The sequence below is a fragment of the Saimiri boliviensis genome, chromosome 3, assembly GCF_048565385.1.
Source record: "Saimiri boliviensis isolate mSaiBol1 chromosome 3, mSaiBol1.pri, whole genome shotgun sequence".
In the NCBI taxonomy this organism is placed as follows: domain Eukaryota; kingdom Metazoa; phylum Chordata; class Mammalia; order Primates; family Cebidae; genus Saimiri; species Saimiri boliviensis.
The window spans coordinates 46,698,726-46,715,272 of NC_133451.1; the positions used below are offsets into that span (position 1 = coordinate 46,698,726).

Sequence of the window (16,547 nt, forward strand, 5' to 3'; positions counted from 1 at the left end):
GAATATGCTGGTATCACAACCACAGCATATCCTTGGAGAAACACTTATTGTAGATTAAGAGATTATAAATGCAATAGATACATTAGCTGTATTTCTGTCTTAGTGATAGCAATATTTTATCTCCTAAAATTATACACAAAGGAATACCTCATTGTGAGTTTTACCTTCTTTTAACTTCTTCACCCACAGGTCCCTGCTTTGTGGACTAGGTGCAAAAATGTAAAGTGTGTTAGCATCATGAACAACCTAAAATAAAACACAAGATGGAACTGGTGAGAAGGGTGTAGACACAGCACTTCTGTCTAGCACAGAGCCCTTGGTACTATAGGCACCAATAATGATTCTCAGATAACTGAATGCAAGTCAGTAACTTCATATCCAGAAAGCTCAATTCCTTTCTTACAAAAGTACATCTACTTCTTCATTCTACATTAAGTAGGACACACGTTTTGTAAAGGACCATGTTTTATAGAAGAAAAAATATACAGACCAGGATAATTCATTAATCTCAGTATTCTTTCAATCCAATTAACCAAAGTTCCTTAGATAAACTTGGTGTAACAGATTCAGCATTTCTCTAAATAACATTTTAGATGAACGGGCTACTCTTTCAGCATCACTCATAGCTTCCTTTTGCCACTATCAATAACTGCAGTCGCTAATTGGATTAAGCACTGACTACCTCAGCACTGTGCTTTACAGACATGAACTCAATTAATCCTGCCATTGAGGTACGAGTTTTTCTATTTTATAAATGAGAAAATGAAGGCCTACCCAGGCCCCCGCTCCTGTGTAACTTCAGCAGGCACCATTCACGCGGCGCGCCCCGCAGACGCTGTCCCCTGACGTTGTGCTGCCTAACCTGCCCGTCGCCATTTGGCTGGGAATCCAGAAAGCCAGAATTTGGACTCCAAAGCCCAGCCTTTTAACCACAGTGTCTCACTTAGAGGTAGCCCTTGGTGGGCAATTACGTAGTCTTATTTTTAATATTTCTAATATTAATAAGATAACCCTGGGAAACTAACCCAGACATTTTGTCACTTTATTCTTGACGGTCAGTCACAAGGCAAAAAAACCCAGACTGGCTAAAAAGTAACACATGACTAGAAACCTCCCTTTGTCACGTCCACACCCACTGGATTGAAAACCAAATAGCTCTTTCGTTGATAAATGGCTATGTCTGTCCATATTCAATAGATAATTCCATCTTGTTCATTTAAATCAAAGAAGTAGACTTTTTTTTAAGAGACAGGGTCTCTCTGTCACCCATGCTAGATGACAGTAGTGCAGTTACACCTCACTGTAACCTGGAACCCCTAGGCTCAAGTGATCTTCCTGCCTGAGTCTCCCAAAGGGCTAGGATTACAGGTGTGAGAGCTACAGTAACCAGTCAGAAATGCACTCCAATAGCAATGCAAATACCATAGAACAAATAATGCTATACGCCATTCAGCACCTTGCTAGAACTGCATAAGACACAAAAATGAATCAGGCATGAAGCCTATTTCCAGGACAAATACAGAAATACCTTATTATAAGACAGAAAGTGAGCCATGATATCAGAGTGATAAAGTGCTAAAAGAGATGTGTTTCCTCATTTGCTCTGTGAGTTTCACAGTTACACAGGCTTGCCCACACCAACTCTGTACAGAAGGAGCAAGTTAAAATGTACCATGAACTAGTCATTCTGAATTGACATTCAGATGTTTCGAAAAGACTGCTAGGGCCTTGGACGTTCCAGAAACCAACGGTGTATTGTAATAACAATTTAATTCATTATAATAATTTACTGAGTCCCTACAATTGGGCTAAGTATTTTACATACACTGCCTCATATCAACCATACAGCAATCTAGTTCCTTCCTAGTGTTAGAATCCTCATTTTTCAAATTAGAAAACCAAATGGGTAAGAATAAGCCATATTAGTAGGATATTTAACCTCTAAATATCCCTTGACTGTTTGCCTCTTGGAATCTGCCTTTCCAGACTCCAAGCAGTCTAACTTCCCTACAAAACTCATCTCATGTCAGTACCATGAGCCTGTAAAAGTTTGTTGAAGTTTGTTGGACTAGCTAACCGCCTCCCCACCCCACCCCCACAAAAAACAAAAAACCTAATCTAAATTCAGAGTTTTGATAACTAAAACTAGCTTGATATGTTACCTAGCTAACTTAGGGCATTTGTATTTCTATGAGAAGTTTCTAGGAATAGCATCCTGAGCCCAAATAATAAGCTCCTAATTTTGGCTGAGTTCTTTGGCAGGCTGAAGAGATATTTGGGGGCCAGTGTTCCCCTGAGCAAACCTCAGATCACACCGTGTTGGCCTCCTTCTGGGGAGGAGGATCCAGGAGCTGCGTTTCCTGCTGCCCTCAGTCTTGTGCTGAGTCATCCTACCACAGCAGAGGCTGTTGGGGAGGGAAGGGTTTTGCAAACTTCAAGTGCAGAAACCATTGAAACAAAAAGGGAATATTCTCCCTTAGTAACACTACTCACTCATAGTTACCCTCCCTCCTATTTGTATCTTCCACCCACTCATTCATTTATTCCGCAGACTTATAATGTAATGGTGTGGTGTAGGAGAAACAGCACAGATTAAAGATAGATCCAGGTTTCAAGCCCAGGAAAGACACACCAGCTCCTGAGGATCCCCCAGCTGCCATCAGAATGACTCATCATTCTGATGAAGCACGGAGGAGGGACCATCCAGGAGGTAAGCAGCCAGACAGCTGGTGGGGATTCCCCACTATTTTCTCCATCCATCTCACTTTCTTCTCCTGGTGTCTTTTGAAAATGTCTTCTACTTTTATTTTTTTCACCTTGTATCTGAACCTAATGTAAAATTTCACTATGCAAATGTGAAACTAAGATCTATACTTTCTTAGTTACACTTAAGTAATAATAAGAGAGGGTATTTTTCACCTTTCAAATCAAGCTGCTTTAAATTGTATAAAGCTCAAGCTTACCCCTTCTTGATTTATTTTTCAGATTGTTTTTGAACTTTTCTCATATTTGTTCATCTCAACAATTTTAATAGCCCAAGGATGGAATGCTTTCTGTCCTACTCATATTATCATTCTTAAAACCAACCTACAACTTGCGGAGTGAATCTCTTTCTCCTGGACAGCAAAAATCCTAATTCTGGGTCCCAAATCATGAGAGCCACAGTGCCCCAATGCTGTCAATCCCTAATATGTCTAACAGCCATCAGAACTGTGATAGGCCAGGTGTGGTGGCTCACACCTGTAATCCCAGCACTTTGGGAGGCTGAGGCAGGTGGATCAGTTGAGGCCAGGAGTTCCAGACCAGCCTGGCCAACATGGTGAAATCCTGTCTCTACTGAAAATACAAAAATTAGCTGGGTGTGGTGGTACATGCCTGTAATCCCAGCTACTCAGGTGGCTGAGGCCTGAGAATTGCTTGAACCTGGGAAGTGGAGGTCGCAATGAGCTGAGATCACACCGCTGCACTCTGGCCTGGGCAGCAGAGCAAGACTCTGTCTCAAAGAAAAAAAAAAAGAAGTGTGGTAGGAATGGTTCTCTGCTAAATTTCAAATAAAATTATAGAGACACATACACACACACGTATAGACACACAGACCCATTATATGTGCATTAAACATACTTAATCAAGAAGGTGGTTTAAATTTAGCTTACTTCTAGATCCAGGTGGTAGGTGTAATATTAATAATAGCAGCAGTAGTAAGAGAATAGCAATAGTAATAATAGCAACAACCACTTACCTTGTTCTTATTATATGTCAAAGCTATTTATACATCACATCAGTTAATCCTCACAACAACCCTATGAACTGTGTACTATTATTGTTATTATTCCCATTTTTCAAGAGAGGACACAGACACAGAGAGGTTAAGTGACTTACACAAGCTCACAGCAAATCAAGCAGTTTGGCCTCAGAATTACCTCTAAGCACTTACTCTCCCTGTCCTTCGCTTAGAGAAATGGCAGCTATAAAATGAGGAAGAGGGAAAAAGGAAAATTAAATGTAGTCCTTCCTCCTTTTGTGATGTTGCCACCCTCGTGGAGAATAAGCCAGAAGCTTGCATATTTTGGCTCATTGCTTTTCAAACATCTTCATCACCCAAAACTGGTAAATGTATGCTTCACAGAAGCAATTAAAAACAAGCAAAACTCCACCACATTGAAAAAGACTCTGCAACTTTCCTTTCAGGACACGGCGAGACCACAGCCATGGGTAAAAGGTGACTTTCACTAGGGACATTGACTGCTCAAGGAGAGCATAAAAACATCCTTGAGCAGAGAAGGAGGTGGTGAGGTGCTGGGGAGGGGCTGCAACCTCCAGATGATCAGGATCCCACTCCACACTCCAGCGTTCTCAAGGCACGTTGGGACCAAGATACCGGCATAAATGCGGAGTGGCTCAGGATGCCAGACCCCCCTCTTCTGGAGAGGAGATGCATGTGTGTGGGCTTGGCAAGCTTCTCATTGACAAGGTGACCTTGGAGAAGCCGTTTAACAGGTGAGCCTTGATTTCCTCAGACATAAATGAGAATAATGGGATATTTACCTTCTTTATGCAACAGAATCATTATGGGGGGGGGGGGGGGAATTACATAATTACCCTAAAGAAGTAGAGTTTAACCAATATATAAGGCAAGTATTATTTTTTTCATCACAAGCAGGCTTTTTTTCATTTCCATTTGAGGATAACTCACACCTTTCACTTCTCAATTTCTGAAATTCATAGGAAAAACTTCAACCCTCACTTTTCAGTCTTAGCCTGGACTCCTTATTGTAACTGCTCTGTGATCAATCTGAATAGTAGGCTGGGCACGGTGGCTCACACCTGTAATCCCAGCACTTCGGGAGGCCAAGGTGGGCTGATCAGTTGAGGTCAGGAGTTTGAGAACAGCCTGGCCAACATGGTGAAACCCTGTCTCTACTAAAAGTACAAAAATGAGCCAGGTGTGGTGACACATGCCTGTAATCCCAGCTACTTGAAAGGATAAGGTGGGAGAATCACTAGAACCTGGGAGGCGGAAGTTGTAGTGAGCTGAGATCATGCCACTGCACTCCAGATTAGACAACACAGTGAGACCTTGCCTCAAAAAAAAAAAAAAAAAAAAAAAAAATCTGAATAGTTGTAAATAAGATCTGTAGCTTGGAAACTGAGGGTCATTTATAGAAACTAACAGACTAAAACAAGAACAAGATAATGTTTCCACAAGGACTTAAGCAGTTCATAAAGAAAAGTCATAACTGTTACAGTGGCAAATGAACCTGGAAATCAGCCAATCAGCCACCAAAGCAAGGATAGGAAACTAATGTCAAAGAGCAAGCATGCCTAAACCCAACACTGCACTGCCACAAAAATACACCTGCTCACCTGAAATGGATATTTATTTTGACAGGGAATGACACCATCATCATTCTTCACTATTTCCACACATTTGATTTTTGAAACATCAATAAACCCCTTTCTGTATTTCTTCTGTTAAAAGAAAAAAAGGAGAAGCATTACAATCATAAGACATAAGAAAAAATATTCACAGTAATATTTTTAGTGAAATTTTGCTCTGATTCAAAATATTGCAATTTCTTTAATCATTATCTAAATCATGTTTTCCACTAACTGCTAAAATTGTTCAAAATACTAATACTGTGATTATTATAATGAAAATCATTAAATCCTTTAATGTATCAAGATGAAATGGTTCTGTCCTGCCTCAAAAAACTCCAGAATGGGCCTGATGTGGCAGCTCATTCCTGTAATCCCAGCACTTTGGGATGCCAAGGCAGGTGGATTACTTGAGGCCTGGAGTTCAAGACCAGCGTAGCCAACATGGCAAAACCCTTGTCTCTACTAAAAATACAAAAACTAGCCAGGCATGGTGGCAGGTGCCTGTAATCCCAGCTACTCAGGAGGCTGAGGCACAAGAATCGCTTGAACCCAGGAGTTGGAGGTTGGAGTGAGCCAAGATTGAGCCACTGCACTCCAGGCCTAGGCGACAGAGTAAGGCTCTGTTTCAAAAAACTAAATAACTCCAGAACAGACAAACTCCCTTTCATTGCTACCTGCCCCTGCCAGATACACATTTTGTTCAATTTCTTCACGTTCCTGATGATAGTCCCCAAAAAGAAAGCATCAAAGACCAAACCAAGCAAAACTCCATTTACTCAATCACAGATGCAACCTTCAGCCAGCTCCATTTCCCCTTCACCGGGGTAGACGCCTCCAGTAGAGGTAGCACACAAAACAGAGTGTTACATGAGGTGGACTTAAAATATTTACAGAAAGCTTCCGCTCAGACTCTATTATTAACTATTCTATTTTTCTTCCCCATTGCCTGCTCTCCCTGCCTGCTGTAGATCTGCCTGCAGCAATTAACTAACAGCCCATCAAGACTCCTCCCTCCAAAATCAGTATCCCACACTTGGAAATTTATCCTAGAGAAAAATCCAAAAGAATACAAAGCAGCATGTGCAAAGATAATATAATGCAATCACTAAACATTATTATAAGCACAAAGTAGAAATAAAAATATTTACTGAAGAATACTAACAGATGAATTTCACACAAAAAGTTGCATAAAGACTAAGCTTACTTTTTTTCATTGGTAGGCATTCATATGACAAAGAATAGAAAAAAAAGTAAAGAGATGAAGAACATTGTATTTGAGATGCCAGCCATCCACTGGCTTTTGTCATTGAAAATTCTTTTATCTAATATTCTGAAACCCCAGCTCTGGCCACAAGCTTTGGGGTCCCCACCCCACCCCAGGAACCTGCTCTGCATCCTCATTGTCACCACAGGACTTCCACACCTGTCCCACTCACCTGGGCCATCAGCAACTCCCAAATGACTAGAGGACTCCCCAGTGCCTATTTATATCCCCCAAACATACACACACACTAGAGCCCCACACCCCCTAGACACTTGATGTAGTCTGGCTCTGTGCCTCCACCAAAATCTCATCTCAGAATTGGAATCCCTGCAATCCCCATGTGTTGAGGGCGGGACCTACTGAGAGGTGACTGGGTCATGGGGGCGGTTTCCCCCATGCTGTTCTCTCACCCCGTGAGAGTGAGTGAGTTTTCAGGAGATCTGAGAGTGTTTATAAGGGGCTTTTTCCCTTTTACTCATTTGTGCTCTCTTGCTCTCAACTGCTGCCATGTAAAATGTGCCTCTTCCCCTTTTGCCATGATTGTAAGTTTCCTGAGGCCTCCCCAGCCATGCAGAACTGTAAATTACCCAGTCTTGGGTATGTCTTTATAGCAGTGTGAGAGTGGACTAATACAACAGTTGTCAGTCCCCTGTTCCATCCACATCTTTCCCCATTCCCTTCACACCTGGCTATGGAAGGTCACACAAGATCCTAACTGCCATCTCTATTCCTAGCCAGGCCTTCGCTGCTGCTCAACAGCCCTTGTGTATATCTCTAGTGAAAAGAACCCAGCGGCCTCCAGGGTTAACTACCAGTGCCCTCAAAACTACAAACCTCCCATTCCCCTTGCCTCAGTGGACTCCCTCCCTCTCTGCTTTCCGGAGGAGACAGCAGTCATCCCAGGGGCACATCCCCAAATTCTTCCTTCTGCAGTTCAAGAACATGCTACGATTTTAGCCTTTTTACTTCTCTTCCATCCTGTCTCTAAGAGAAAGTTAAAAAGACACAATAGTTGAGACACTGTCATTGGTACTGAACACATATTATTTCATTCTGTGTTCGCAATCTCCCTGTGAGGTGGATATTATTCTCCTCATTTTACAGATGAGGAAAGTGCAGCTGAGACAAGTTGAATACGTTACCCAGGCCCTGAACTAACCCCAAAGCCCGCTAGACTGTGAGACAGATGCCTGAGCTGCAAAGAGGCGAGAGGACTCATAGAGCCAAGTCCCACCATGGACAACAGGGGTTCTAAGCAGCCTTTCCACCAGGATAGGGAGAAGGAAAGACATCCTTCCGGGTCATTCTCTGCTAAGGGCTTCACCCAACCTGCCTATGGACACATGCAGGGTTCTCCTATTTAACCAGAAAGCATGCTTTCTACCTGCTTCTACTCTAACCCTTCTCTGCTCCTAAAGGAGAAGACAGTGCACCCTCATTTTTCATTTCACCTCACAGTCTGCTAAGGCGGTCATCAAAATCATCAGTGATAATCAAACCCACAGTCTTCTCTGAATTGTAAGCCACTGTTTGAAGATTTTCAAGTGCTGACACTCTTCTGCGCCCGTAGTGGCCCTGACTTTGGGTTGTCCTGGTTTTCCGTTTCTCCCTTTCCGTCAGTTTCTCACAGGACAACACCTGTCTTGTATCAACAACTGTGTCAAGGAAGACAAAAAGACAGGATAGGAAAAGCTCATTTCCTGAGCATGCAGCCCTGGAATTGCACCAGGTCTTTCAATCCTCCAGCTCTCTGCAAGGTAAGGATTACTATGCCCGTTTTACCGCAAAAGAAACTAAAATCAAGTAATGTGCCCAGGTTTACCTGTGGAACACACTGGCATAGTAACTATCATGTAATGTAGTGAGCACTATATATAATTTTTTTTTCAAGACAGAGTCTTGCTCTGTCTCCCAGGCTGAAGTGGAGTGCAGTGGTGCAGTCTTGGCTCTCTGTAAACTCCACACCCCGGGTTCAAGCTATTCTCCTGCCTCCGCCTCCCAAGCAGCTGGAATTACAGCCACGCACCACCACACCCACCTAATTTTTCTATTTTTAGCAGAGGCCGGGTTTCATCATGTTGGCCAGGCTGGTCTCAAACTCCTGTCCTCAGGTGATCTACCCGCCTCAGCCTCTGAAAGTGCTGGGGTTACTAGCATGAGCCACTATGCCCAACCATAAGTACTACATACAAAAAAGATGCTAAGACAGCACCAAGAACTATGGTTTACATTTCAGAAGAGGAATGGCAGGAAGAGAAGTCTCAGTGAAATGAACAGTAGATGTAAAGAAAAAACACATTTCCACCTGACCTCAGTTTTCTCATCTGTAAAATGGGAATAATAATAATATCTCTTTCCTAGGTTTGTTAGAAGAATTAAATGAGTTGATGTTTGCAAAATGCTTAGAGGAGTGTCTGGCCCATAGTACAAGATCTGCACGTACTTGTTAAATAACTATTTAGCCCTGGGAGCAGCAGGCTCTGCTTTGCTTCCAAAACACCCATCTCCATGTACCACCTGGCCTGGCTTCTAAAAGCAGCTGTCAGATGTGAGTAAACATATAGAAGAGAATTTGGGATGACTCGAGCTTACTTATGTCCCCCAAATTCATATTCTGTGATATATAATCTCCTAATAGCCTGTACTATTAGACTGGTACAAAAGTAATTGCAATTTTTGCCAATAAAAGCAATGGCAAAAGCTGCAATTACTCTTGCACCAACCTAACAATATTCAAACTGACTTTCTCCAAATATCTTGTTATGAAACTAGCAGACAAAGATTCACATGTAAATTGATCATTCATTATTTTATTTTATTCTGCCAGCAAAAACTGTAGGACACCAACCCAACTGGGCAATAAGCACTGTGCTGAGTGCTGGAGTTTCAAAGCTTTGAAAGGAGGGTTGAGGGTCTCCGCAAGAGGATTTCACAATAATATGATGGGTGGAAGGGGAAGAGCGATGATTCACAGTCAGTAATGATCAAGTCACGCTCTCCTGTGGTATCCTACAGAGTGAGACAAGGATGGGGCCACAACAAGACGGGGAAGTTTCAGGAAGGAAGTGACATTTTGATTTTATTTTTAAAGGATAAGTATGACTTTTACTACAGAGACAAGGGAGAGAGTTTCAGGCTGCAAAACAACAACATGCTGAGTATTTAGGGAACAGAAAGAAATTCACTGTGGTTGAAGCTCAGGGTGGTTCAGGGGGACTGTAGGAAATGAGACCAAAGAGGCTGTCTGAGGCCACATTAGAAAGACGCTTACGCACCAGCCTTACATGTTTGGGTTTATCCTGAGCAGTTTTAAATGGAGAATCAGGAGTCTAGTCCTGGGGTGTGTTTCTAAAAAGATAATGATTAATGGCAAGTGAAGAATGAGTGTAGACGGGGAGGCTAGCATGGTGACTGCTGTAATCGTTCAGGTGAGAGACGAGGGTCCGAACCAAGTCAGTGGCAGCAGGTAGGGTAAGGAAAGCAAAAACACCAGAGAATTTACAAGGCAGAGTCCACAGAACTTTGTGACCACTTGAACATGGGGATTAAGACATGGAGTGAAGGGGGCTTAGGGATTTCAAGTTTGAGTGACCAGGAAACACTGACACCATGAATCATGAGAAGCAACACAGAAGGACAATCAGGCATGAGGAGGCAGGGCTGGGAAATGTTTAAGGGACAACTGAACAACCAGCTGGAAGCCAAAATATGGGGCTCGGACTCAGAAATGCTTAGTGTCACCTTTATAGATAAAGACAATTCTGCTGCGGAAATGCTTAGTGCCTTCTTTACAGATAAAGACAATTCAGCTTTTCACAACACATATACAGTATATACAGTGGCACCTTATTCTAGCCACATCTGAAGGTAACTGTGGGAGGTTAGGCAGGGCTGAGGAAGAAAAGGATTGGAAGGGGCTGGGTGCGGTGGTTCACGCCTGTCATCACAGCACTTTGGGAGGCCGAGGCAGGAGTTCAAGACCAGACTGGTCAACATGGTGAAACCCCGTCTCTACTAAAAATACAAAAATTAGCCAGGTGTGGTGGCATGCACCTGTATTCCCAACTACTTGGGAGGCTGAGGCAGAAGAATAGCTTGAACCTGGGAGGCAGAGGTTGCAGTGAGCTGAGATAGTTCAACTACACTCCAGCCTGGAGTGGGGACAGAGTGACCCTCCATCTCAATCAGTCAATCAATCAATGGATTAGAAGAGTTAAAGGATTCAGCATAGAACAGAAAGTTACTGAGTGAGGCGAGCCGTCTCATGCACTTTCTCCACAAGCCAACTTTAACTCCTGACATGACAGCTTTTGGAAGCTTTTCCACAGAGGGGTCCTTTAGGAATAAGAACTTTGGGAAATGATTTCTGAACAGTTAGCATAGAAGGAACACAGAGTTTTTTCTCCATTTAGACTATCCTTTAGAATTTCTTCGGTAAGAAAATACTTCATGTTTCCTGACGTATGCTATATGCTATTGTTAATACTGTGGCCCAGTTGGGCATTGTGGCTCACGCCTGTAATCCCAGCCAATCCCTCCTTTAGGAGGCCAAGGTGGGCAGATCACTTGAGGTCAGAAGTTCAAGACCAACCTGGCCAACATGGCAAAATCCCATATCTACTAAAAATACAAAAATTAGACAGGCTTGGTGGCACACACCTATAATCCCAGCTACTCAGAAGGCTGAGGCACAAGAATCTCTTGAACCCAGGAGGTGGAGGTTGCAGTGAGCCAAGATCACACCACTGCCCTCCAGCCTGGGTGACAGAGCGAGACTCTGTCTCAAAAAAAAATATGACCCAAGGAGAAATATCCAAGGCCATTACTTTTTTCATGTTTTTTTTAATGTGTGTTATATTTCCCTTCTGTTCTATATCCTTTGCACTGTTTACTAACCAAAAATCATGATGAAGCTGAGACCTTCCCTGATTCACCTTTGACTCCTCTGTGAATCTTCTGAGCGGAGAAGAACATCTGACACTTAGGAGATATTAATTCAACAGTGTGCTGATCCAGTATGCAAAGAACCATGGGCAATACTGTGCGTGTATGTATGTGTGTGTGTGTGTGTGTGTGTGTGTGTGTGTCCCCTCTATTGCACGTTTTGCAAAGCTTGAAAATGGAAGTACACAACGACAATTTTATATATTTGTAAACCACTATACATGGGAAAACGAGGCAGAAAAATGAAATATAACTTGCTTTAAACTACACATCAACTGAATGGCAGAACTGGGAGTTAGATGGAAGAGATTCTGTCTCCCAGCAAGACTTACAAGGTACACTGTTTTTTTATTTCATTTCCATAATACTCTATTTTAACAATACCAATGTCCATCCTGATATAAAGAAATTAAGGGCCGGGCACGGTGGCTCAAGCCTGTAATCCCAGCACTTTGGGAGGCCGAGGCGGGTGAATCACGAGGTCAAGAGATCGAGACCATCGTGGTCAACAAGGTGAAACCCCGTCTCTACTAAAAATACAAAAAATTAGCTGGGCATCGTGGTATGTGCCTGTAATTCCAGCTACTCAGGAGGCTGAGGCAGGAGAATTGCCTGAACCCAGGAGGCGGAGGTTGCGGTGAGCTGAGATCACGCCATTGCACTCCAGCCTGGGTAACAAGAGCAAAACTCCATTTCAAAAAAAAAAGAAAAAGAAAAAGAAAAAGAAATTAAATGAGAAAAAAAATGTATAAAATAACCAGGCTGGTCCGAGGTGATCTGAGAAGTCATTTATCTCAGGCCACCCTCTTGTTCTTTTCCCTAGGCATCCAGAGTCCCCACCATGCACAGGGAAAGGCTTGCCAGGATGCCCTTCCAATATTCCAAATGATTCCTCCCCTTCCCACATCACAACTTTGATTCCTTCTGTGGCTGTTCCCAGTGTCTTGCTGCAGAGGAAATCTCCTGGGTGAATCCCGTCTGCGTTGTAGGAGGACCTCAGAGAAGGAGCATGAGCTTTGGAAACAAACAAATCCTGACTTCCAGCCTCTGCTTTGCCACTTTTAAGCCATAGGACCTAGGACAATCCTGGTTTTCTCTCTGTGCCTCAGTTCCTTTCTCTGTAGAAACAGGACAATGCTGCTCTCTTTTCCAAGCTATCAGCAGGATTAAAGATAATGTTCATAGGTGCTTAACAGTGTCTGACACATGGAACCCTGTGATGGTTAACTGTATGTGTCAACCTAAGTCAGCTAAGGGATACTCAGATGCCAGATGGTTGGTAAAACAGTATTTCCAGGTGTCTGTGAAGGTGTTTCTGGAAGAGATATAGCATTTTAATCAGCTGAGTGAGTAAAGAAGATCCACCTTTGCCATCGCAGATGGGTGTCATCCCATCCGACGAGGGTGCAAATGGAACAACAAAGGCAGAGAGAGAGCAAGCTCTAGTGTAAAGCTTGGACGTCCACCTTCTCCTGCTCTCAGACTTTGGTGCTCTTGGCCCTCCAGACTCCATTTGTGTCCCCACATGGCAGATGGCAGACTGTGGGACTCCTCAGCCTCCATAATCAATCGCATGAGCCCACCTCCATAAAAAATCTCTTCACGTATATCTCTATATATCCTATTGGCTCTGTTCTCTGGAGAACACTGATTAAAACAAACTCATTCCCCAAATGGTAGCATATACTATCAGTTTTGACAGTGACCCTAGGAAGTGGCAGGAAACAGCATCTGAGAGGTTATGAGCTGGGTTAAGGATTGTAGAGGCTGAGCCAGAATGGAACTAAAATATCTCAAAAACAGTAAAGCTTTTATCTGACTCCAGGTCCCTTAAGCTTGAATGGTTATGGGCTTTTATTATAAAAAAGAATATTATCTTATGTCCATAGCTAACAATTATAGAACACTCAATATAAACCAGTACTATGTTAGCCTCTTAGGTGAATAATCTCAATGAATCCTCACAGCATTGTAACATGAGAATTATTATAACCCCCATTTTGCAGATGGAGAAATCAATAGAGAGTATAATTAACTTGCCCAAAGTCACACAGTACTCTAGGATTTGAACTCTATTTCCAATCCTGAATTTATAAGTGCCACTTACACTTAAATTACTTGATATCACTTAACTATGTGCAAATATAAACTCAGTAGAAACTTCTTATAGCTCTTATACAACTATAAAACCAAAGCAAGCTCACAGATTAAATGCAAACAAAATTATACAGCAAACAAAGTGAAATTAACATTACTTGGATGTGACAGATGGGGCATTTGCTGGAATTGAATTTCTCTAAGTAGTTCTTTTCCATCCATATACTTGTATTACTGTCTACCACGTGACACTCTCTCCCACCCCTTCTCTCATTTCCAATTATAGAGAACCTCTGTTTGTACATATATTGCTATCCTATCATTAGGACCCATTTTGTGCCATTAGATTGTTTTGTATTCAGTCTGCCTCTGTTCTTTCTCAGCAGGCCACAACAATTAAAACAGATCCCAAATACAAACCCAAAGATAGACTGCTGAAATGGCATGTTTAGCAACAAAGGACCATGCAGACACACACACACACACACACACACACACACACACACACTAAATATTACTGGGGGATAAAACATGTCATCAAATTGAGAAGACAAAATTTAGAACTTGTAGTTTTCAACACATGCATAGCACTAAACCTGTGGCTAGCATTCATTGCATTCCATCATGACAATTTATATTTAATTTGTGAACTCGGTCTAGTCCTTCAGCCACGTTCATTAAATGTCGACTGCAGTGTTCTTCTACCATCTGCAAGGTACAGATACCAAAGTACCATAATAGAGATTAAGAAACACACACCACCCAAAATCCATTGCCCTTATGGAATGTACAAAAACCTGACATCTTCTAAGGTTACAGAGACAAATGATCATATTTACAATGAAAGTTTGGGTGAGTCAGTAGTGAAAGACTAAAGAGCTCCAGTCTACTGTTTAACCGAAAAGAAAACGAATGACGTATTTTAATAAAAATCCCAAATGGCCCTAAAAGGTCTATTCTATTCATACACGTAGTCTTTTTCCTTTCCACTCAGATCAGATTTAAAAGAATGGGTTTTAAGTACAGCAGAACACATTAATTAAGAGAAACAAACAAACAAAATCTCAGGGGGGATTTGACATTTTTCTTGTGAATACTGGGAATAACTTTTACACAGACCTTTCTGAGAGAAGTTTCTATGAGAAACTGCCCCCTCTTTACCAATGCAAAAATTCTAACAAAAACTTGGCATCACATTACTTGGTATCTCATTCTTTTTTCCTCCCTTTAAACTAGCTTATAATAGTAACTTATATGGGTGATTTGTATTTTATAAAGTGCCTTTACACTAAAAAGAAAAAGAAACACATTAAGAAGCCAGTAATTACATATATAAGCATGGCGTGATTATAAAGATTATGGTTTTTAAAGTAATATGCAGAAGAAAAATAGGAAGATGAAAATCTCTACAGGAAATATGAAGGCAAAAATGTCATTTCCAAAATCACAGAATAATCTTCATATAAGATCGTGTTGATGTAGGCAATTATGAAGTTTCTGGAGATATATTTTCACCGCATTTAAAATTCAAGTGTTGTTTTCTCCTCTAGGTGATCTTATGACCATGTAAGACTTTTCTATACTTCTGGCAACCTTCTTCACAACTCCCCTTTGTGGCCCCAGGGCTAAAACCTATCACCAGGTGTGTTTTATTACAGTTGAAAGCAAAACTTACTAACCTATGTGTTTTGAATTCAGTCTAAAAGTGATGTAAATTGTTTAATTCTTAACATTGGTAGAAATTACAATACATTGTGTCAAAATAAATGTATATAGATTCTTTACTTCTTAAGTTTCATGTAACGGACTTCTGAATTCAACAAATGCCAAAATTAATAAATTCAATCCAAAGATTACAAATTCCTTGAAGCAAGGACTATGCTAGTGATCTCTGATTGCCACATTTTTCCTCCCCTTTCTGAAGAGCTGGCCCAGCTAGATTGCACTGCCTTAATCTCCCATGCACTTAGGTGAGGCCATAAGACTGAGTTCTAGCCAAGGGGGGATAGGCAGAAGTGACATAACATTACTTCCAGTCCTCCAAAATCTTTCACACTATCGTTCCTGTTCCATCCCTTTCCTTGTCACCCTATTAAACTCAAAAGATCCACTGGAAGATTGTGCAGACTGAAAAACAATGAAGTCACTAGATGAAGAGGCCTGGGTCCTTGAATCACCATGTGAAAGGTAGTTATATATAATGTAAGCTATGAGTTTCAGGGTATTGTAAGTTACAGCAGTTAGCTATCCTGAATAATACATTCTAGATTAAGAGGACTCCATACCACAGCTACTCAATGCCTCAGATTTTTTACTGATTGATAAATCAGTGCTTCCCAAAGAGTGCTATGGTAGTTTCTAAGGTATTTTTTCTTTATAATCTTCAATATTTAATTTTTTCCAAGGTCACTGCAACAAGAAGCAGCAAACCCTCTTCCAAGTCATTCCAATACCTCTCAAAAGTAATTTAACAATTCAAGTATTCTCCTACACTTTTTAGAATACTCATATGAGCATATGTATGTATGTTATATACACATGTACACACAGACATAAACATGCACGCATATGTGTGCATTCACATACAAGTACTTCCATTTACATTTGGGATCGTGTTGCATTTTTTTCACTTTTACATACTATGGATGTCTCTGGTCAAGACATACAGGACTAAAAAGGATTCTTTTTAATGGTACTAGAACTTTAAAGAAAATGTTTTCTTATGATGATGCTTGATGAAAAGTACACAGCAATATCACAAGGTGTGTGTTTGTGCACACACCAATGAATTGCCAGGAAAAAGATCAGTTAAATATGTCAATAAGCTGAGGTGGTTTTAGGTGGAACTCGGATAAACATTTGT

The 16,547-nt window shown here is 41.5% G+C and overlaps 1 protein-coding gene across 4 annotated transcripts in view; it reads right to left on the reverse strand.

The window, feature by feature from the left end:
• Positions 1 to 16,547, reverse strand: part of TEC (tec protein tyrosine kinase) — a 140,357-nt gene that overhangs the window by 35,000 nt on the left and 88,810 nt on the right. For 3 of the 4 annotated variants that reach the window (XM_003933641.3, XM_074396095.1, XM_074396097.1), the window contains 2 exons: positions 5,365 to 5,469; positions 165 to 246 (listed from right to left, as the gene is read on the reverse strand). In XM_003933641.3, the coding sequence (XP_003933690.1) occupies positions 165 to 246; positions 5,365 to 5,469 (187 nt within the window). The remainder of the gene's footprint in view (positions 1 to 164; positions 247 to 5,364; positions 5,470 to 16,547) is intronic. The other variant, XM_074396098.1, reaches the window with a different exon arrangement.